The sequence below is a fragment of the Excalfactoria chinensis genome, chromosome 11, assembly GCF_039878825.1.
Source record: "Excalfactoria chinensis isolate bCotChi1 chromosome 11, bCotChi1.hap2, whole genome shotgun sequence".
In the NCBI taxonomy this organism is placed as follows: Eukaryota; Metazoa; Chordata; class Aves; order Galliformes; family Phasianidae; genus Excalfactoria; species Excalfactoria chinensis.
In genome coordinates, this window is record NC_092835.1 from 9,016,964 (window position 1) to 9,040,127 (window position 23,164).

Below are 23,164 nucleotides of genomic sequence, written 5' to 3' on the forward strand. Positions count from 1 at the left end.
TACTAAGAGCGTATTTTGTCTTAACCTAGGAATCTTACTTTCACTGGACTTTTGGAGTAACCGAAGCAGGCTGCTTTGGAACAGTAGATGTTGATACTGGAAGATCCATGCTTTTTGTTCCTCTACTGCCTGAAAGTTATGCAGTTTGGATGGGAAAGTAAGGCATATCTTTTAACTGTGTTAAGATGTGTCTGTATATTTAATGCAACTATCTGCGGAGCTGAAATGCTATCTGGTTTTAATCACATGGTGTTAACTGTAGTGATACGTCTATGCAGTGATACAAAATGTGATTTTTGGCATTGATCATATGAGGTCAAATGATCCACCAATGTTCAGGAGAGAATATATACGGGATTGCGGTCCACAGATCTCATGGTACCCATGGAAGGAAGCTGAACCATAGAGAAGTGTGTAAGTTTTCTCTTAAGACAGAAGAAATTATTTAATAAAGTAGGCTATTTAAGCTGCCTTGTTAGTTAATGAGGCTTTTTGAATGGGAGGAGATAATTTAGGCTGTTTGGCATTTTCACACTGAATTTTTATTTTTTTGATGAACAAACTGACTGGGGAATATGATTTTTTTTTAACATCTATTTTTCTACCTGTGTAGTAAATGTAGCTCAGTGCTGTAGTAGTGAAAGAATTAATTTATGTATATGTTAATTTCCTTTCTCAATCTTAATTGTATTTATACTGTCTAACCAACTGGAATTTCATGCGTGTGTCTACGTGGACTCAGAATATTGGATTACTTCTAATTTAATATTTTAATCTCAGATTACTTATAATTGAAGCTATCGATTATATTTTAATGCTAATTTTGGGAAGAGGAAAACAATTGCAACCATTACCATATGCTGGACTGCGTTAGACCATATGGCAGGGAATGGCTGCTGTCTTCTCAGAGAGTTTCTGTGAATATCACTGCCTTAGAGCTGCCTTGGAACTTACATTGTTTATGATCATTTTAAAATGCAAATACTGCTCCCTGAAATACTTCAGCTGAGAGCTGCTCCTGTATGGGAGGGCGAGTTCTGTTCAGCTCCCACCTGTTCTCTAAACTCTGTTCCCTAGTGGAGGTTATTCACATTTATAGACAAAGCCTTTTCCTCCTCGTAGGTTCTTTTCTGTTAGTTCCATATCCAGCTGTTCCATACCCTTGTGCTCTTAAAAATATTACTGACGTTCAGCCATGTTATTTTGTATTTCTAAATGACGTAGTGTTGCTTGTATATGGTCGTCTTTTTTATTTGTTGTACGGCACTATTGATTCATTTACAGAATTATTAGTCTGGGTAAAAATGATTTATCGTTACTGTATCATTTCTTATGGAATGTAATTGTCTTTCCCCACCATCTTTGCGTTTTAATTTCTTCTCTTTGCCTTCCCTGCATCCCTGTTTGGATTTCATTTTCCTTTGGTCAGCTGTGGCCATGTGCTTTTTCTGCTTGTCAGAAGGAGGATGTATGAATAACTCATCTGTGAGGCAGAAGCAGTTCTGCTTCAGAAGTTAGTTGGCAGGGAGTGCTGCACACAGCTTGGGGTTGTGTTCCTTCCCAGAAGAATCAGTTCTAAGTCAAAAGTAGCACTGGAGAAACAATGTTTGCCTTCCATCCTCTGTTTATCTCTGCTGCTTGCCTTGGAAGTGCTTTCTCTGTACATGCGGAAGGTGCTGTGTACCAGTTGAAGAAACATTCGCTATACATCAATGAAGCATGGTCCTGTGCAATGATGTGTGTGATATTGGTAAGGCTGCTATTTTAGTGGGGCCTGCAGCTTTCTTCTAACACAGGGTAGGGTTGGTTTGTCTGATGCTTGCATTGCATTCCGTTTTAGACAGTTGCGGAAATCTGCTACTTGAGTTTAGGCAGAAATACATGGATTTTCTTCACATGAGCACACAAGGTGCTGTGTTACTGGTGCTGTATTATTGAATATATCGTGTGGTGTACCCTTATGTTTTCACTTCTGAAGGACATACCTTTGGGTTGTGTTCAAAGACATCACTGAGGTACTGTGACAGTCAGAAAGGTGAATCTTTTTGCCACTGAATAATGAAAAAGTGGAGCTTCTTTCAAATTGCAGTGTTAGTTTGGCCAAAAGCAGCAGAGTGCCAGTGGGAACATTTGGTTGGATGTGAGACGAATTGTAGTTTACCAGTGAAACCATGAACAGTGGAATTATGTAGCCTCACCAGTTGCTTTAGTTTTTACCAGTGAAGGACAGCTTTGTGTGCTGATATGGTGTGTCTGAGAACTCTCACCAGCACAGCGTTGGCGTTGGCAATGGCACCTCTGGGCTGCACTCTGCCTGCACTCTTGGTGCATTGCTGAGGATAACCAGCACTAACGCTGTAGGAATTCTGTAGAGCTCAGACAGAGCTGTAAATAGCTGTACAGGTACCTTTTAGAAGACCTTCACCCTAAAATTACCTGTGCAGTTTTAAAAGGAAGGAGAGATTTAACTCAAAGGATTGGCAGAAGAAATTCTCAGAGAAAAAAGAAAAAAAAAAACAACCCAAAAAAACTCAAACCCAAGCAAATCAATGTCTCTTAAAGTTGCAATTGCAGAATCATTGTGAGGATATTTGTTTGACTGATGGTTTACATTCATGTGTGGAAGAAATAACAACAGCCAACCTGTTCTTAAATGCATGGGCAGTTCTCCTAGTGGCAGACAAGCCCAGCTCTACTTGCAGAGATTTTCCAGCTAACAACTAAGAGAAGCATTTTGCACACACATTGATTTTTACTTCTGCCCACAGTCCCACCTGCTGTTTTCAGGGCAGAAAGAGAGGCTCTGGCAGGATGGCTCTGGGGGTAAGGTTTTGCTGTTCTGAAATATTTTCTGAATTTTAGAGAAAGACTTGAAGAAATTTAAGCAGTTAAATGAGACCGTAAAGGCTTCGGAATCATAGTTGTGTTGTAGATGCCCCTCTTTCTCTGCACAGTCCTACCTAGCCAGGTCTGTGCTACAAAGCTGTTAGCAGTTGTTTGGATTCCTCGGAAGCGTTAAGCTGGTATCACTGCATGTCTTGCACGGAGACTTCAGTTTCACTAATTAATGCTGCACCTGCCATTTACCTCCTTAATTATAAATGACAGAACTAGTCAGTGTGCTGATTAAAGATATTTTATAAAGTAAAACATACTGTACAGCAGCTGCTTTATGTGGAGTGGATGCCAAAATAACTTAATTGCCCTGCCATGTAAAGAGTATTTTTAACAGAAAACAAAAATATTTAACACCTTCATGCTCAAACATTAGAAATATGTACTATGTGGAACAGAGCCATGTTTATATGTAGTTTCCCATGTTTTCTTTGAAGCCCTGCTGGCTGATTGATAAGTATGACAACATTAACCTAACGTTGCATTGGTTGTAAGCATATTTTTCCTAAGGTTGATTGGAATCTGCCTGTATATGAGAAATTGAACCTTGGCATCATGCTTTGGGGTTGCAATGAAGCACAATGAAAAGCTTTACCAAAGTTAATATTTCCCCAGTAACTCCATGAAGATGTTTCTCAAACTTTGTCATCATTTAGTTAGTAAATAATAATCCAAATCAACCTTTGCTTTTGGTGATTAGACTCGACTGAGTTCAGCAAAGCTGTCAGTCGTGCTGCTTATTGGCCAAAGTGCTTAAGTATGGATTTAACTTTTCCCAAGTGCTTTTGTAAAAATGTTTTTCAGTTTGTCTGGGTGATACAGGCTTTTATTTCCTGCGGACTCTGTGTTGTCATGGGAAGTTGAAGCTCAGGTGTGAAGAAGCTTTCTCCATCTCTTTCTGTATGAGGATGGCTGAAATGTTGTGGTGTTTGTATTTTGAATAATTGTGAGTATTAAATTGTGCAGCATGCCATGGTTATCCAGCTGTATCACAGTGGCTGGGGCTAGTGCTTTAATTAGCCCTAATTCTCACTACAAGAAGCTGGATCTATGCAAGCTTATATTTGAGGCAACTCTGGAAAGGCAGAGGGCTGTTTATGGGAGCTGTAGGGGATGAACTAACCCTCTAATTTTTGGTGCAGATTTTGCAGGAACGAGGGACATTTTCTGGATGTTTGAATGCTGCTGTACACGCTGACCCCCTTCTCAGTAACGTGCTGTGGAACGGTGTGCTCAGCTAGTGGACTCTCAGAAGGGTCTTTGGTTTTATTCTCTGAACAGACTTGGCATGTTGTCCCCTGGTATTTCTTTTCTTGGCATTTTTTCTCTAAATTAAACTATATTTGATGTTTTCATTTTCTGTGTCTATCAATTTCGATCATTCCCCACCATTTATCCCTTTCATTATCCACTGAATTTTTATTTTGCAGTTTAAAAAAACAAATCCCTCTAGGTCATCTTATTCCCTCTTTGTACCAACTAGCAATTGCAATTTATCTGCAGGGTTTGTTGCCACCTGCAAATGCCATCTGTGGATCTCATGAACACATTCAGTCCTGCTTCCGAATCCCATCGCAACCAACTTCAGCCTTTGTGGTATCCCACTAATAACAACTTTTAGGCTGTTGCTATTTATTGAGAACTTCAGTCTGAACTGATACGATACTTTTCAGTGCTGTAGTTGGAGGGTTTTCCAGCTCATCTTTTTATTTATCTGTTTATTTGGGTTTAGACGTTTCAAGTTTTTAATATAAATAGTCTTTGGGTCTCAGGTCAGATTGTCATGTTCCTGCCAAAGCCAATCTGAGTTGATTTTGGAGTGTAAGAGCCTTCTGAGAGATTTTTATCAAATACCTTGCTGTAATTCAAGTAGTACATCTGTTGCTTTACCTTTCAGTCCTCACAGAACTCTGTGCAATAAAGCTGCCTGCTTTTGACTGACAAGCCTGACTTGTGTTATTCCCCATGCTGCTTTTTTCCATGATTCTATTTCTCTCCATAGCGCAGTGATTTCCATTTCTCACCTCCTGTTCATTTATCCACAGAGAAATACCGTAATAAAAAATTACTTCTACAGAGTAATTAGTGTCTGGATTGTTCTTGCCACTTCACTGATGATTGTTTTTCTCTAAATAGTGCTGCTCCAGTGCACTGACTTCTCAAATTATCAGTGCAGCCATTGTCTCAGTGTTCAGTTCTCTACAAGCCTTGTTAGTCCTGGATAAATGTGCCCTGTTTTTAGCACTTTTACTTCAGCAATTATTTCTACCAAGCTTTGCTTTGTAAATGTCGGAGTTTATTTGTATATTTTGCTGAGAGTCCTTTAAAAAAGTAATAGTAATTTAAATCAGTCCATTGATATGCAGTCTCGATCAGGGTGCACCTTTGACTGGATGCACAAAATAGCGCTTTATTATTTGTTAAATTGCTTCTTTGTCTTCTTTTTCATGTAGGTATAGTGAGAAATAGAACAAGCCCTAAGTAAATCTGCTTAAAAACACTGTGTTGGAGATTTTTAGATGTGGCTTTAAACCTTGACATGAGTGAGTTAAGTCTTGTCTATGCACTTCTCATGCCAGTGGTAAGAGGGAAAATGTCGGTAACCCTCAGCATGCATCTCCTATTTTATATTTCATTAATGCACCAGCAGGAGTATCGGGTTCAGTGGCATAAAGTTGTGATAACATTTTGAGATATCAGAGAATGGAAGTTCTCTTTTGATCAGGCATACCACATGCTTTTCTCCCAAGGATTTGGACACTGCTGGCAGCGAGGTAAGCTGCAGGAAAAGAAATGCCCTTGGGGAATGTGCAGCTGTGCTCCAACAAGGCTCTGCACCTCCACCACATCTTCTGCTGTGCAGCAGCTCTGTTTGAGTGCGGAGCTCTTGGCTTCTTCTAGGCCAGGATTTGAGGAAGAAACAAAAGAAAAGCAAAACCAACCTCAGTTAAAATATCTACAGTGCTGCCTCTATTCTTGCACTTCTTAAATTGTGTTCTCAGCTGTTGCTGTTAATGGTCTGTATGGTTTGTATGTGCTACCAGCTTCAGTGTGTCTGTGTACAAACCCACTGTCTTTGAGGCAGAACTCTGGAAGAACATCATCTGTGTTGAACTTTGTCAGGAAGAAGGTACAGAGAGTGAAAAAAACAACCAAACAAACCAACTGTTTTGTAAAATAAGAAAGGGGGAAGTGTGATGAATATTAATGTATCATAAGAGCTAATTGTGAGTGAAAAAAAGGAAGGTTGTGTTTTATTTGCTGTGTACCCCTTTTCCTGTGCAGTATGCTGGAGCTCTGAGCGTCAGAATCCTTGGCCTTGGCACTGTGGCTGGGAGGTATCAGAACGCTTTGTTAATTCCTTTTAAATTCCGCTTTTTTCAAAATCCATCTTGCTCTGTATGATATCAAAGGGAGCGAGGACAAGAAGGTTGCATGTATGCAGATACTTCTGTATTTCAAAGCATAAAACTGAAATCTAGGTAAACGTGGGAAGAGACTAACGTTCGGGTTGTCAGAGCACATGCTGAAGGCTGCCTGCAATACCAGCCCATCACTACTGTTCTGATTCATCCCTTGCTTCACGTCTTTTAATCTTCTCATTTGCAACAGAGGAATTCCATTGGCATGTAGAGGTGATTGCATTTTCTTGGACCAAGTCAGGGACATCTGCTTGTATCTTGCAGAGCCTCCTGTGTTGTTCTTTCTAGCAGTTCTTGACACCCCCTTGTTTGGTTAATGTTTTGCCATCTGTTAATGTGATGATATTATAATGAGGAGGGAATCTGTTGAAATTCTGACAGCATGAAAACATTGCTTTTGTATTCCTTTTCCTCCTTCACCTTTACTTGGTTTGCCGATGCATTTCTATTTATATTAACCTTTTTATGGAGTCTTCTGGAAACTTTCACTTTCTTTTACTTTGTTTCTAGTAAGAACTGAGAAACTGTCTTAGTCTGGCTTGTGTTACTTTGTGTCATTGTGTACTGACTTCCCCTCTGAGATGCTAAGAGATCCTTGCAATGATTATGGTCAGCAGAATCTTCCTCTTGCAGTGGAGCCAACTTTAGTGTACATCTGTTGCTTTCATTTGTGATGTGATGGTGCAGTAAGATGCTGTTCTTTCAGAATAGCTTCAGAACAAAGAAAATGCCAGTTGTGAAAAGTAAGGAATTCTGAAACACCATTCAAATCTTTATATCAAATGTATGTTATAACTTATGTAGATGTAAAGCAGATAGAAAGGTAGAAGCAATTTTTGTAATGTAAGCATGTAAAATAAGAATATAGCTTTTAACACTTTTGCAGTGCGCTGATGGTTCTTACGTATCTACTGGCTTAGACAAGCTGAAAAAGAGAACAAATAGGGAGCTCTGAATGATCCTGAGTGTGTGAGGTGACAACGTGTTGGGCAAGGGATTAATACAAAATGGAAGAGAAAGCAAAACTGGCAGTTGTCATTCAGACAACTGCTAGTGGATAGAAATGGTGCAGCTGCTATTTCTGCAGTGTTACTTATGCAAATGTTCAGTTCTGGCTCTGAGGAAAATGAAAAACAAATGAAGAATCACAAAGCTGTGGTGATGAACTATTTCCTCTTCCACTAGTAAAGCCTGGAGGAAGTTGAATTGGTCCTAAAGGTAATGTTTTTATCCGGGTGTTTTAAAAGGGCTCTCCATCCTGTTGTAAGAATGGAGTTGGGAACAGAGATCACACTGGCACAGTCTAACAGCAGGATATGTAACAATGCCAGATGTCTGAAAATCAAAGCTTCTAGAAATCAAACTGAAATCAAAAGTGTACTTATTCTGATCTCTCCTGGCTTTTAAAGTCTGTGAGTTGCTTGTGGTCTCATAGGAAATGTAAGGTATATGAAAATAGCCATGGCATTAGGACAGTATTGTGAACCTGGTGTAGACCTTTAAATTCAGTGGACTGTGTAGAATTGAAAGAATCCAGTATTTGTGTCAGCCTGTCCTGGTTGCTGTACCCATGTAGGAATTCAGATGTAGCCAGATTCCATGTTGGTTTATACAACATACATTTGCTTACAGCCTTAATACAAAGGGGGGGAAAAAAAGCCCCAAAAGCACAATACTTGGAGACTAGAATAAGTGTTATGCACTAAATGTGATAGAACAAGCCTAGTAGTTTTAGAAAAACAAACTTGGATGGTTACAAGTAAAAATTCCTTTGCGTTCCAACTTCAGATTTTCAGTTCTTTGTAAAAATAAATGTCTCCATAGAAAACATTTTGAAGTTGTCCCCTGCTAGAATTTCTCACCTTTTTGCAATGAGCGTATTATTCATCATGGAAAAAAACGTTCTTAATCTCTTATCCTACTCTGCAAAGAGATACAGACTTGATTTAGAATTCCAACTGAAATGATGAGAAGTTAAATTGAGTCACTTCAGAATAATCTGAATTTCCTTTTGGAGACAATCTGCTGTAGAAAAGCACTGAAAATCTGTCCTAGAAGCATGCAAAGAATCTGACTAGAAAGCAATTGGTAAGAAAAAGTTGTTGTCTATTGAATGTCATCTGGAAGAATATTTTAGGTGTGAAAAAGATACGTGAATGTATTAAGTCACAAATCAGTTAGTGGTTGCTTTATGTGCCTTTCTTTCAGGAACAGTTATTAGCCATTATAAATTCTACTCAGTTTTTTGTTTGGCATTTGTGATGTAGATCCATCTCATTCTTACTTCTCTTCTGCAGGCAGTTCTGAAAACTAGAACTATTATATTGTGTTGATGTTAGTAGGCTCGTGCTCCACAGTCATTGGAATCCTAGCAGTAATGTCAAATGTGTAGAGCCTTAACATTTGCTGTTACGAATTATTGTGCTGTAATGAACAACAGCCGTAAAACAGTTTTAGACAACGTGACCAAGTTTTTATTGGCTGGAAGGACAGCGTGGTTAAGAAAACATTACTAAAAACTTGAGGTTTGGGTTTTGTCCAAAGGTATAAAAGGTTAAAATTATATATTCTGTTTTTATTTATAGATAAGCTGTCAGACCTGTTTGTCTTACTGATGGATAAACAGAGGAGTCAGTGTTTCTTTGCAAAGGATTGTGTTGAAAGGGAGCCAGTCATAACACTGCGGTCTGTCACGCTGGCAGCTCAGCCTGCACTGATGTGATTTGCTGGTGACTGTTTGAGCACGTTGGTGTTTAAATCACAGAATCATAGAATGGCCTGGGTTGAAAAGGGCCATAAGGATCATCTTGTTTCAACCCCCCTGCTATGTGCAGGGTCACCAGACACAAGACCAGGCTGTGCAGAGCCACATCCAGCCTGGCCTTGAAAGCCTCCAGGGATGGGGCATCCACAGCCTCCTCGGGCAACCTGTTCAGTGCATCACCACCCTCTGGGTGAACAACTTCCTCCTGATATCTAACCTGAACCATGTTCTGTGCTGCTCTGAATGCAGCTGAACCAAATGGCAAAGTTTGGAATAAACTTGAAGTCTACACTGAAGTGATTCCTGCTTTCTGACTGTCCCAGGCTGTGAGAAGCCGAATCTTTGGGTGGCTCCTTGTGTGGCAGATGTGTGGGCACGGTGTGCTTTGAGAAGTTAGGAGCTGCTTATTTCCATGATGACGTGAAATGGTGACTTGTGCTGTTCTGGAGGCCAGCTATTGAGATTTGTAACAAACATGAGTATTTGCTGGCTGGAGTTTAAAAAGTGCTGTAGATATTAATGCTTTTTACACATTTTTCCCCCAGCATTCTGCAAAGACGAGGCTATTGCTTCAGTTCACATCAAGTTACAGAGGTTAATTTTTTTTGGATAGGCAATGAAATACATAATGCAGCGATACTTGGGATCGCATCTTCCACTTGGGTAATTCATTCTAATTAATTTATGACTTGCTGTAGAGTTTTTACTTGCATTCTCTGCAGTGATTAATCAGAATGTTGAGAGTGGCAGCCCATAGCAGTGTTACAGAACAAAACCAAATGGAAGAATTGTAACAAATTAACTCATTCTACCTGCCTAAAAGTCATTTGAAGAAGCAGGCACTTGTAATCTGCGTAAAGCATCAAATGTACTTGAAATTATCAAAATTGAATATAACCTCCGATTTTTCATGAGGTCAGTAACCATTCTGTGGGAGGTGTAATCCCCTGTAACAGTGGTGGTCAATGATAAACTTAAACCTATTATACATTTAAATTGTGTGAAAAATGAATACTGAGCCTTGCTAAGAAGCTGCGCTGGTTCATTTTTACTGTGATGTGATGGGTGGTGCATAAGGACTTCTCCGAGATGCCCACCCAGCTGGGAACCAGCATGGTTGTCATTACAGTTATACTGGTAGGAATTGCCTTTGAACAGAGCATGCCCATGTGCAACTCAAGCTCTGTATAGGAAGGAAGGAGTGGAGGAGACTTTAGAAACTAAACTGCGTGGAAGAGATAGTAAGGTGTCACAGTGTTGGGACAGAAAGCAGCATGTGGAATGAAATAGAATGCAGGAAGTGCTCAGTGAGGATTGTTGTTGCTCCTCTTTCTCCCCAAGCTTGTTTTGCCTTCTTTCCTGCTTTTCTGTGTGACGGTGCAGAATGTTTTTCTACTTAAACACAGACTTCCATGTGCATTTCTTCATTCTGCTTGTCTAGCTCCGCAAAAGGTGGCTCTTAGCAGAAATCTTCCCAGTAACCCATAGGGAGATGTGCCTTCACTGCTGAAGCATTGCGGCTCCCATGGGATGAGCGGAGGATGGTGGTCTGTGGGAAGTGTATGTGAATTTGTTTTACCATCTAGTCAGAGGTGCTAAATGGGTGAAGAGAGAAGTGAGGCAGAGCCTTGAGTGCTTCAGAGAGGAGCTGAGAAATCACAGTGGGTTGTACTAAAAGTTTGCTGGCTCCTGCTTTGAGGCAGCAGGAAGACCAGCAAGGAGGTAAGTATCTGGGAAACTTGGTTGTGTATCGTTAGGTGCAGTGAAGTCATCTGTACCTGAAGGGTGACCTGGTCGGATATACAGAAGTTTAGAGCAGTGTGGGAAGCTGCTGTTTTCTTTGTCTCAGAATACAGAAAAGATTCTCAGCCTTGAAAGGATGATGAGCTATTTGTGTTCCTTGAAATGATGATAGTGCTCAGAAGAGACACTGGAGGGATTACAGCTGGTGGAATGGGGTCAATAGTATTTTAGTATCGAACATAAGCAAAGAAATAAACTAGTAGTAGTTGACTATAGAGCATGTAATTAGAGGAGGCAACAAACTAAGAAAAGGAGTTTTAAAACATTTGGTGAAGAAGACAGAAGTTTTATTATTGGCATTGTGGTAGTGAGACTTATTCTTACATAAACAGCATTAAATGAAGTGAATAAAATCTAACACGTCTGTGGGCATACTTTTAACTAATACCCAACTGACAAGAAACAGTTCTCAGATTCAAACTTCACAGGTAATTGCAAATAGCACTTCAGAAGTCTTTCTTTATAGAACACATAGTACTGTAAATTGGCTGTAAATTAGGTGGTTTTACAGTTGGGATCCTTCTGATACCAGATGAATGGGTTGGAACTGTAAAAGAGAACAAAAATAGGAAGTGCTAAATCTGTTCATGATGTTTCTGGGATGCTAAAGTCACACATGCCTGCAGCTCTGGTGTCCTGGGGTGGAAAGGCTGCAAAGCACTTCCTGGTGGCCCTCTGGCTGCCTCATGCTCTTGTTGGTGGGCTTGCAGCAGGGATGAGGCTCCTGCAGTTGTCAGGCACCAAAGCAGAAGGTGAATATTTTGTTCATTCTTCAAATATAACACAAGGCAGGCTGGCCTGTTGCTATTTCAGCATCCTTTCACCATCTGGTGGGTTGGAAGATTGTAAACAAATGTCACTGTAAAGCTCTTCTAACAAAGCTGTCTTACACGGAGTGAATAGGTGGATGTGTGTGTGTGTGGGGGGGAAAAGACCACAACATTTACTTAAGGAGGAGATGGCTGGAATATGAGTATCAAGCATGGACAGGGCTAAAGCACAGTGATTTTATAGCTGTGGCAAATTTATCTGCAATCTACTTTTTTGAGAAATCGAGTCAAGGATAAGAATACTGAATAATCCTTAAATCTGCTTCTACTGTTATGATAGTAGAGAGCTTTTTTTTTTTTTTTTAAAGTTAAATGTAACAGTAAAATTAAATCCAAATGTTTCTTTCTTTTGTTTCCCAAAGGATTCACCCCCCTGAACACTTCAAGAAAAAGTATGCTGTGGATGAAGTCCACTATGTGAATGAGGTGAGCTGTCTGTGAATATAGAATTAATACATCACATTGATTTTGCTCCCCTGTTTACTGGGTATCTCCTGACTTAGTGAGGGTGTGGGGTTGTTTTTTTTTTTGTACTTTTTGTTTTAAATTGCTGGGAAGTGTCCTTCGTTCTTACAAAGCATTAACACATTTTTAAACTAAAAAGGGGAGAAGGGGCTGCCAGTTTGGGCTGAACTGCATGGTTTTAATCACAAGTCTGTCTCACAAACATGTTGTGGGCTTTATGCAAACTGTCAGTCTGTATCCGTATCCAACAGAAACATTTGCTAAGTACGCTTTTTTCAATGCCTTGAAGATTTGAAGAAGATTGCTGTCAGTAAGATTGTGTGTCCTAAGTCTGGCTGAGAGCCTCTGAAGAGCTATGAGGAATGGCTGCCAGCTTTGCTCTTAATTTGTGTTGAATCATTCTAATATTTGAATAAATGGCTATATTCTTAATTTCAAATGCAAGTGAGACTTTCTTAATCAGATTTCTTATTTCATTTTTTAGCAGCTGTTTATATAGCTACATACCTGGCCAGGCATCTTTTGTGTTTTTTTTCTTGGCTTTTTGTTTGTTTGTTTTTTTGGTAGGAAGGCTCAGCAGGATGAGGACAGTATTCCTGCCAAGCTCTGTGATTAATTTTCATGGAGTGCAGCTTGAAAAAAAAGAATCTGATATTTCTGTCCCTTCAGAACACTTAACTGTAATTCACAAGGCACAAAATTCTGCCCTAATCAGCTGTGGGGATGCTTCATTTCATTTTCACAATGAATCTGGTTATGAAGTGAAGTTTGAAGTTGAGGTGGAGGGAGTTGTGCAGAAGTTTCTTTGTGTTGAGAGTTGGAGTTGCATGTAGTGTAGACATTCCTGCCATACAGTGCAAATGGCACATGGAAAATGCATGTTTTACTTGAAAGCAAACAATCCTGCATCTGCAACATTTATTTTGGGTCACTTTAGATGTTTTCCATCAACAAATGCTTAGACAGCTCATTGATGAGAAGAAGAACTCATTAGGTGGACAGGTAAGTTAGTAGCTTATAGGCCGTTTTTCACCTGGGCTACATGGTTTGAAGTTAGAAGCAGCTGAAGCCTGCAGTTTAACCGTTTAGCTACCTAAGGTTCCGTCTTGCCTGATTTGCGAAGGAAATGATTTTCCGCCATCAGAACACTAGGGGCATTTTCAGAGGATGATTTTTATGTCAACAAATAACCCATCTGTGTAAGTATGTAATCCTCACATTTCATTTTGAAAAGAAATAAAATATGGAAATGTTATTTTTATATCTCACTGCAATATGCTTTATTTTATTGCTATGATTAGTGTGCTGTTAAGCCGTTCTAAAGTTGGTAGAACTGTGCTGTATGGAATTCTGTCATCTGTTCGTTGCCTCAAGAGATGTGTAATTCAGTGCCCACCTTTCTGCAGCAGCTTTGGAAGCCCAGTTCTTTACAACCCCAAAGATTTTATTCTCACAGGATTAGGGTGGGAAACAGGTTTTTTTGTTTGTTTGTTTTTTTCCTTTTTTAAATCTTCTAGCTGTATTTTTCCATTTTTATTTCTGTCTAAACATAGTTGCAACCAAAATACAAAATGTTTAAAGATACTGATATTCTAAGAACAAAAATCATTAAGATCAAATAATTTGAATTTATACTGAGCATAATTGATTTCAAAAATAGCAGAACAGCAAACACTGGAGCTCTCTGCACATCTGTTTAACAGCACTGCTGTACCGTATTTCAGATCTCATCTCTTTGTGCACGGCCAAGTTAGTTACCTCGTGAATACTGCACATTCCTCATTACTTCTCTGACATTTAGGAAGATAAGACTGTTAACAAGTTGACTTGTCTTGGAAACAAACCGAAAACTTTAATATTTACTTTGAAGAGACCAGTTTTTGTGTTGCTAACAGTGTCGTAGGGAATACTGAAGGAGAAAGAGTACTAATTGAATGCAATTGAGTTATTTTCTGATTGGGATAATTTTCTTGAGAGGGTAATGATTTGATGTTTTTGTTTCAATTCATGTGTTGGTGGCATGAAATGGAGCAGAGTTGAGAAATTAAAGCCATTAATCTAATCCTGTGTAAGGGAAAGACATTTTAGTCTAAATTAATAAATGCTTGCAAAATGCTGAGTGAACCTATTAGAAATGTGTGTCACTAGAAGACAACTCAGTAAGAATAATACTGATTTTAGTGCATTTTGACATGATTGTATTAATGCATGTGCTTTATATACAGTAGTGCATTGAGGATATGGAGTATCCTGTTAGTCCCTATTTCTGTGTCAGGTTTTCTGCTAATATTTCCTCTGTCTCCAAATAATGTCTTAACCTTGAGATAGTTACTATTTGAAGGGCACCAGGAGCATAAATAGTGTGTCTTCTGTCTAAATATTTTACTGGCTCTTACTGCAGGTGTTGTATATTGGTACAATGTATGAAAAGCAGCAGAGCAGTTTTATGTTTTCTAATCATTTAGTCTATATTGATGAAATATGGTGTGATTATGAGGGGGAAAAATAAGAAATGACACCAATCCCAAACTTGTTTTTAGATATCCAATGTCTTGGCTTCAAAGAAACCTTCCGTGCTGCTTACTTTGGTGAGTAATAGTGTTCTGAAGAGTAACTACCAATTACCTTCAACAAGTAGATCACACTGTTAAGGATTCCTTTACTCTGTCATTCCCTCTATATCTTTTCCTCCTCATCCTGTGAAATTTGAGGCCATGTGTCCATTTTAAACTATTCTTCTAGCTCCACCATGACATTATGTTTTTTGACTTGTGGATTTCCAGCCTATACTCTGGAAAGCTTTGTTTGTGTTCTGGTAAAATTTGACAAGCTTGCCCATTGTGGGCCTTGCTATCCAGCCTTTATAGAATGACTCTGAACTCTGTGGTTTTCTAATACTGCTCTGGCCACGTTGGGCTTTTCTGTGAGAATTCTTTAAACGTTCAGAGGATTCTCCATGGGATGGGTAAGTGAAAACAAGTTCTGCAAGGAGGATGTGATTGAATGCCTGCCAACTGGTGCTTGCTCTTGGAAGTATGATCAACAAGCGGAGGTACAGCCTGTAAGCTGCTTCTTCCCTGCACCTCTTTCCCAACTTCTTTTCCTGACAGATTTTTTTGTAGACCTATCTCTCGCTGTTAATAGTATTTGATTTGTTGTCTCCAGTCTATGTAAGAAATGATTTGCTGATGTTAAACTTTCCCTTACAGCAAATGCAGTGGCAGCTCCTGGGTTTCTTGTTTTCCCATGATAGTTGCCAGACAAGTCTTACAAAATACTCCTCCTTATACAGTCACGTAGCATGGGATCTCATTTCTTTATCCATTGTATTTTGGTCCTAAATATAATCTTCAGTCTTTCTTTCATTGTTAATATAAATATTAAAAAGATGAAACGATCAGTAGCTTTCTTTTATGTTGTTTCAGAGAAATGACTGAAAAAGGGCATATTTTATGTGCATTTCCGCACGTCAGGTTTTTAATTAGTGTCTCTCTGTGAGTGGTCCATTGCAATTGGGAATTTTAACAAAATTTTTGGCTGAGAGAACGGAGCTGTGATGCTTTCACATTCCTCCCACTGCTATGACAAAACTTATAGAGAAGGAAAGAGTGCTTCTCTTAGTGTTGGCTGAAGGGAGGCTTGGTCCGCTCCTCCTGTGGTTTCATTCTAAATACAGAACTGTAATACTGCTCCACAGGGTTTCCCGTATGCATGTCAGAAGTGTTCATCTGCTGTGTGGCAGCCAAAATCCTCATGCTTGTGCTACTTGCTTGAATGGAAAACTGTAGGGGGACAGCGGGATGCTTATTTAAATAGTAAGCATTGCCAAGGCATTGTGGAATTGTTTCTTTTAAAATTAAACTACTTTAGAAGAAACCTTGGTTCGTTGTTATTCTCTCGCCCTTTGTTATTCTATAGGTCTCTCAGCTCCTTTCAAAACTAAAGGGAACTGGAGGGCCAACCCTACCATTTTCCTAAGCAGCATATCCTAGCCCAAGTTATATGCTGATCTCCTTTGAAATGAATGATTTCTTATATTGGTCTTCATTTTAACAAACAGGCTGCCTTTTTTTCCCTTTTTTGTAAAGGTGATTCAGGAAACCGTATGCATTTTCCTAGATTTACTGCTGTTAGGCTCCCTGCATAATCTGACTTTTAAATACTTGTATGTGGCTCACAATCACAGTCATTTTTTTTCCCTTCCAGCGTGGTGTTAACACTGATAGTGGAAGTATCTCCAAAGAAGCTTCATTTGAGGGAATTAGCCAGTAAGTGAATTTTTTTGGTATGCTGTTTTATGGTTATGTTGAACTCATCTTCTGTTTCACATTAAATGATGTTTTTCATAATGGCCGGATGTTGAATGGCAGATCAAACTTTTGACATGCTTCTAATGATTTGGCATATAGCTGGATGGAGCGGAGAGAGATCAGAGATCTCTTTTGCAACTGAGCTGATGTTTTCCTTCCTTTGCTTTTGCCCTAAGTAATTACAACAACACAGACCCGTTCCGTGATGTTTATTCCCACCTTTAGAGATGGAATACTTGATTTTCAAATTTCAGAAAAAGGGATTTTTATTAAGCAGTCTCTTTTTTTTGTAGTGACTTCCATAAGAATCATTATCAGAATTAGGAGTTCTGCTACGTATAGAAAAGTTACAGCAAGTGCAAAATAAATCACCTTTCTGCCTTGGCACATCCTTTTTGTGTCCCTTGATATTGTATTTTTATGAAGCTTGGTTACTAGTGGAGCTCCTGTCCTTCTACCTGAGGTATTTTGAAAAGGCTGTTAATAAAAATGCATTGCATGCTGCTCTGGGAAGCAAGGATGGTGCCCTTGATTTTGAAGGAAACAAACATTTTTTTTGTTTTAATGTCCTAAGATGAAATCATTTTCCATTGTATCCCAAGCACATGGCAAAAAAAAGAAACAAACCTCTCATTGAAGGACCTGCTAAAAGGAGCACATGTGCTGAGATGTTGAGTAGGAGGCCTTTCTTGTAGTCCTTGGCTCACTGTCACCCTGCTGTATTTTTCTCCAGCCACCTCTGTCCACAGCACGTTAATTCTGTTCTGATAATCGCAGAATGTATTGCAATTCTGAGCAGTCATTTGTGTAGTCAGATAGCATGTGTTCTCCTCAAGTGGTGTTTTCTCTGCGTCACGTGGACTGAAATCTGATCTCATAATTACTTTGTATTTCCCTTCACAACCTAAATGGAAACCTTATGATTGTGAAGATTATTCAGGACCCTGCTGGCAAGCATTTAAGTATTTTTTGCTGCCCAATCAGTAAAATCTGAACTATTTCAGAACGTAATCAAGCCATTTTGAATTAATATTTGGTGCCCTTTCTCTTCATAGTATCATAGTATCGTGCGAGTTGGAAGGGACCTTAGAGATCATCGAGTCCAGCTCCCGGGATTCGAGCCCTCTAGTGTAGCAGAGCGGCAGTTTTACCCCTTGTGCCACAAGGGGGATTCGAACCCGGGCCCTCTGGTGTTGCAAGTGGTGGTTCTAACACCGTGCGCCACCGGGGGCACACAGACTCCAGCATTTTATTTCTTCCCCTTTCTCATATCGAGTTTATTGAAACTTGTATGTTTCTAATATATTGGTTTCTTCCAAGTTGAGCTTGACCAAACAATATGTTCTTCTAAGCCATGCGTCTGGCAGTGACTGCACCATGCCTTCTCCCTTGCTTGGCCAGACTCAGGTTCAGCCATTAAGTTATTTCATTCCTGTGCTCCTTTCCATTTTCTAGTTAGTTCCTTGAGATGTTTCTGCTTGCTACCGCCTTTTTGTGTTTCTCTTGCTCCCATTTGTTGTATTTCTCCTGGATTGAGTGTGCTCCAGCATAGATGCTTTTTTTCCCCTTTTTTTTCCCCTATATGGATAATAATAGAAATAAATGCATCATTTCCTGAACAAGCTGAATCTTGCTCTGTTTGGAGGCTGTTCTGCTCCCCTCAGAAGCCACCTTGCCCTAATAATGTTGCTGCCATGCCTTACTTTTTGGAAAGTAATCATCCAAACTATTTCATTATTTTTCCACTATACTAGATAGTCATTTGAGGCAAAATGGCTGCTGTGGGTTATTTCCATGCTCACTCAGAACATCACCCAAGTTGTTTTTGTTCTGCTGGAGATGATCAGTCTTGTTTGTTTGCAGGTAATAGAACCTGTCATAGCAAATCATGTAACAGTTGTTTCCATTGTTTGCATATAGCTCTCTTCTGGATAGCAAACTATGTCTTACATTAGAGTTCTTAAAAAGAAAAAGAAAAAAATAATATATGTACATATATATATATACACACACACATATATATACACACACACATATCTTTTTAAGTAAGAAGCGGGCATGCTGCTTGCTTCAGATAATGAAGACTAACTGAACGCTGGGCCAAGGCTACTTTGTTTTTGTGTGTTGAGGTGAACCATTATAAAAAAGACTATCCATATTAAAGAATTTTAACATGTATAAATGTTTTAGTTTTGTCACCATATACACATTCTGTAAACTGACAGCAAGGTCTCATTATACAGGAGCTGTGGATTTCTAGCCTTTTTTTAAACTAATGAAATTATCTTGCATGTTGAAGGACAACTGAGTATGAAATCAATTTTAACATGCCACTCACTGTAGTATTTCTTAGTTCTGTGTTGATTAAATGGGAGCATTAACGCATATTAAATTGCAACAATAGCAAAATGTCATTTGTTTTCTTCCCTCAGACCATGTATCTCATCATCAGGTATTGTCAATTTGCAGATTGCAGTGAAACGTAGAATTGGATTGCTCTGCACGATCCTCTTAGCATTAGGGCAGTCCATGGTTTTTAAGAGTAAGTTGATTATTGTTTAGCAGGATCTAAACTTGCTTAAAAGATAAGGTAGAATTATTTTATGTAGAAATTCCTGCAGAAACTGCATGAATTAATCTGTATTGGTGTGCTGTGGTTAGTGGTGATGTGTTCTTCTCCTTGAGTGCACTGTTTAACCAGTGACTTAGAACATGGCTTGTTTAGCTGCCTTGTTCCTAATTAAAACAAATATCATCTGAGTCACTAGCTTTAGATGTCCAGCAGTCATAACTTTGTGGTCTTGTGGCCACTCACGTGGGACCTGCAAGCTAAGCAAAATTGAGACTGTTCAATCATTTTATCGTGGGCTTCTTTGAAAAATCTATGTACAGTAGCTCAGATTCTCTCCCAAGTATGAATTGATGCTGTGTTCCTGAGCCCTAAGATCTTGTTTCATTCTTGATGATATATCAGTCTGCTCTTTGGGTGTGAGAGAGAACTACAGTCCTGCTCATGACCTCCTGCCTCTTCTCCATGACCCCAGCACTGCTTTGTTTTACTCTTACAGCCTTTCAGTGTGTCTAATTAGTTTTCCAAGCTGACAGCAGTGAGCTGTTGTGTGGTAGGTGGTCACACAGTGTGTAGAACTTGAGTTTTTGGCAGTGCAAAGGCAGTTCAGGAGGAGCTGTTAGAGTAGGAAAAGGGCTGGGGGCTGGGGAAGAGCCTGGTACATCTTCTTTATAATCTTTTCTAAAAGCATTATTTTGACCTATGCCAGTGCACAGTTGTTCCCCAACCCATTTTATTTATTTTTAACAGATGGACACAGTCTGCTTGTTGGTAGCTTCATAGTTTTACCATTTGACTTGTGATTTGCTTTTGGCTTTGTCTGTGTTTGTGATTAAAGAGAGATGTGAATTTTCAGATTGTCAGTCTTCATCTGTATCAGCCTGTCCCTGCCCTTAATTTTCTTTTATTGCTTCACAGTGACTATATATCTTATTTACAGAGCTTGTGTTGGAGCTTTCTGCATTGCTGCAGTTTCTCCTTACACTTGCATTCATTGATTTATTTTTTGTCTGACGTGCCTTGACGATTATTGAAAGTCCTTTGTCAGTTGTTGCGGTTGCAGTTTAGTTCTTCCCTGTCTAGGCTTACTCTGGTGCAGCTCACCTGTATGCTTTCCAGCCCAGTAATAGAAGGGAGCTCGGGCTTTTGTGGGTTTTCTGGTATATTTTTTAAATTGATGTATTACTGTGTCATTCAGATGTTTTCCTGTGTATGAGTTTGTGTTTAACTGGCTCTTCCATTCCTGAATTATTTCTATGTTGGACTGGCTGGATAGTAGCTGTTGGATGGGGATGATTAAATCCAAAATGTGGCTTTTTTTGATATTACAGGACTTTCTTGTTTCCAGGTGACAAACCTCGTTGTGTAATGATGAAGTATTTTGGGACATTCTGGCTTTTGGATTGTGTTGGTTTTCCAGTGGTTTCTAACTGATACGTGTAAAATTGAATACCATACAGTCTGTCCTTATTGAATGTTCAGATAAGGTGTTGTTTTCTATCTTGAAGTAGGAACACAAAGCTATTAACCTTCACCTTGTTAGGATTTTATAGGTTTATGAGCACATGTTCTTGAAAAAGAGACACATTTTTCCTCCTGCTACAGAAGGATGCAGGAAAGCGCTGGTACAATTAGAAGTGGCTTTTAAGTATTTTTGTATATTGGATTTGTCCTTTAGTCCCTTCTGAGGTATTACAAATGACCGTTAACCTGAAGGAGATTTATTTTTTCCTCCCGAAATTGTGAGGAAAATTAATTGTTGCCTTCCAACATCCTTCTGAAGGTCTGTTGGGAGCCTTGGAGCATTTTAATTCTCTTAAATTCCCTAACTGAAAAGCCAATGGTCTTGAGCCAGACAAAAGTATCTTTGATGCAGAACGCTCCTTAGGTATTTAAATTGTAAGCAAAAAAAAAAACCAACTCTTGAATGATGCTTGAAAATCCATTTGTGTTCCACTTAATTACTCAGATTCTTATTCCATTGGCCACTGTATTGTTATTGTTTAGAGAGCCTCAAAACAGTTCCAGGGAGACATGAATTGCTAATGCAGAAAATGAAGGGAAAGAAGTTTTTGAGGCTGAGGTGAGATGGAAGCTTTGCCTTGTCTGTAGATAACAACAGATGAGAAGTTATGTTGTTTTTTTTCAGTCTTCCTCTAAATGATCTTGTTTATCACTTGTACACAGAAACTGGAATGTGTTAAATAATGAAATTAGCAATTTAATGCACTTAAATTCACTGAAGAGTTTTTGGGAAGCAGAGTTCAGATCACAGAACCATTTTGCTTGGGAGAGATCTCTGAAGATTGATCTGGTCCAACACACGCTCATAGCAGTGAATTGGTAATTTAAGATTTTACTTTTGCTGGAAGCAAGTTTTATGAGTGTTTCCTGAATGTGCTGTTACTCTGCTTTCTGCACATTCTTAGAAGCGTGTGCTTGGTTTATTCTCAGGTATTTCAACACAAACTCCTTGCCTCCCAGTGAAGATTGAGCATGGTGCTTTCTCTGTTCTGTGATCTACTCTGACCCATGCTAACTTCAAATCTAATATTTGGGATGCCTCGTTCTGGTCTTCCAGTATTTAAAGGGAGATGATAAACATGAGGGAAATGAATTTTTAACACATGTAGATAGTGATAGAACAAGGGGGAATGTTTTTAAGCTAATGGAGGGAAGATTAAGATGAGGGAAATTTGTCACTGAGAGGATGATGAGGTGCTGGAGCAGATTGCCCAGGGAGGTGCTGCCATCCTTGGAGGTGTTTATGGCCAGGTTGGATGGGGCCCTGGGCAGCCTGAGCTGGTGTGTGATCCTTCTGGTTGGCAACCCTGCATATAGCAGGGGAGTTGGAACTAGATGCCTCTTCAGGTCACTTCCAACCCGAGCCATTCTGTGATTTGCCTTTGCAAGTTTTCACAGCCTCAAGGCAGGCACATTTTTTTTTTAAAAACAAACAATCCCAACAAACTCTGCAGTCTCTGCTTTTCTGAGCATCTTGTTGATGTTTGTATTTTTTGCTTTCTGCAGATTTAATGTGAACAACAAAATCCTTCATCCTGAAATTGCAGAATGGTGAGTAACAAAAAGTCCTTTTGTTTTAGTAGTTGAGCATGTCTGTATTCTGAACTATTGCTTCAGAGATATTCTCTCAGCAGAACCTTCTACTTAGTTAAGGATATGTTTTAAGTTTAGGCTGGTTTCACATCATGGGCTGGAAATAAGGGTTGAAAGTAAAAATATGGTTAAGTAACAGCATTGAGAAATTAAGAATTTATGTAACGTTCCTTAAGCATCAAGTCTGGATAAAAATTGTAATAGGATGCGTTTGGAACTAAGTCACATTTACGTAAATGTGAATTTGTATGAATAAGAAAACTGCAGATAATTCATATTCTAGCAATGCAAATCAAAGGTAGGTGAAAACTAAGTCCAAACATATAATATTTAATAAGGTGTTACTGCTTCCCTAGGATTTATTTTAACTTCATTAACTTTGGCAAATTATTATTCATGTAGCTGTACTTTTTAATTCTAGGAAAATTCTACTGCAGCCTGTCTTGAATAGTAAGAATTAGTCTGTGTGACGTAGTCTATTAGGAGCTTGTAATGCTACTGCATTGATAGGGGAGGTCTAGAAATCTTCACATGTGCTCTGAAACCCCCGATATCCTACTGTGCTGAAATGGTCTAAGTCATTTAGAAGTTCTTTATGAAGTCTTATTTATCTACAGTGATAAGGCTGCTGCTGTTAGCTGGCTGGTTTGATGTGGGGTGTGAGCTTTTTGCTGGTCAGGCATAGGGAGCTTTCATCCTCAATCACTTCATAGTTGTGAGCATCGCAGCCTGAATGAGCTTCTCCAAGTGACCTGGCAGGCTGTCTGAGGACTGGGGAAGGGAGCTACATCTTTGCCCTGTTGCTTGCTTACCTTCTTGTTGGTTTAGAGCTACAAGCTTGTTCCCAAGTCAGCTTTCTTGGTAACATTCACCTTATTAAGGTGCTGTGTTACTAAACAAAGGTAGAAGATTTTTCCAGTGATACCTTGGAAGTGGAGGAAAAAAAAAAAAATAACTGTGAGTCACTCATCATCCTCGGGGTTGCCATG

At 39.2% G+C, this 23,164-nt stretch overlaps 1 protein-coding gene across 8 annotated transcripts in view; it reads left to right on the forward strand.

Annotated features, from left to right (window-relative positions):
* The window catches only part of PEPD (peptidase D), a 164,164-nt gene that overhangs the window by 53,958 nt on the left and 87,042 nt on the right, over positions 1-23,164 (forward strand). For 4 of the 8 annotated variants that reach the window (XM_072346135.1, XM_072346142.1, XM_072346141.1 and 1 more), the window contains 5 exons: positions 30-157; positions 12,077-12,140; positions 14,720-14,767; positions 16,386-16,447; positions 22,089-22,133. In XM_072346135.1, coding sequence (XP_072202236.1) covers positions 30-157; positions 12,077-12,140; positions 14,720-14,767; positions 16,386-16,447; positions 22,089-22,133 — 347 coding nt within the window. The remainder of the gene's footprint in view (positions 1-29; positions 158-12,076; positions 12,141-14,719; positions 14,768-16,385; positions 16,448-22,088; positions 22,134-23,164) is intronic. The other 4 variants (XM_072346140.1, XM_072346136.1, XM_072346139.1 and 1 more) reach the window with 1 other exon arrangement.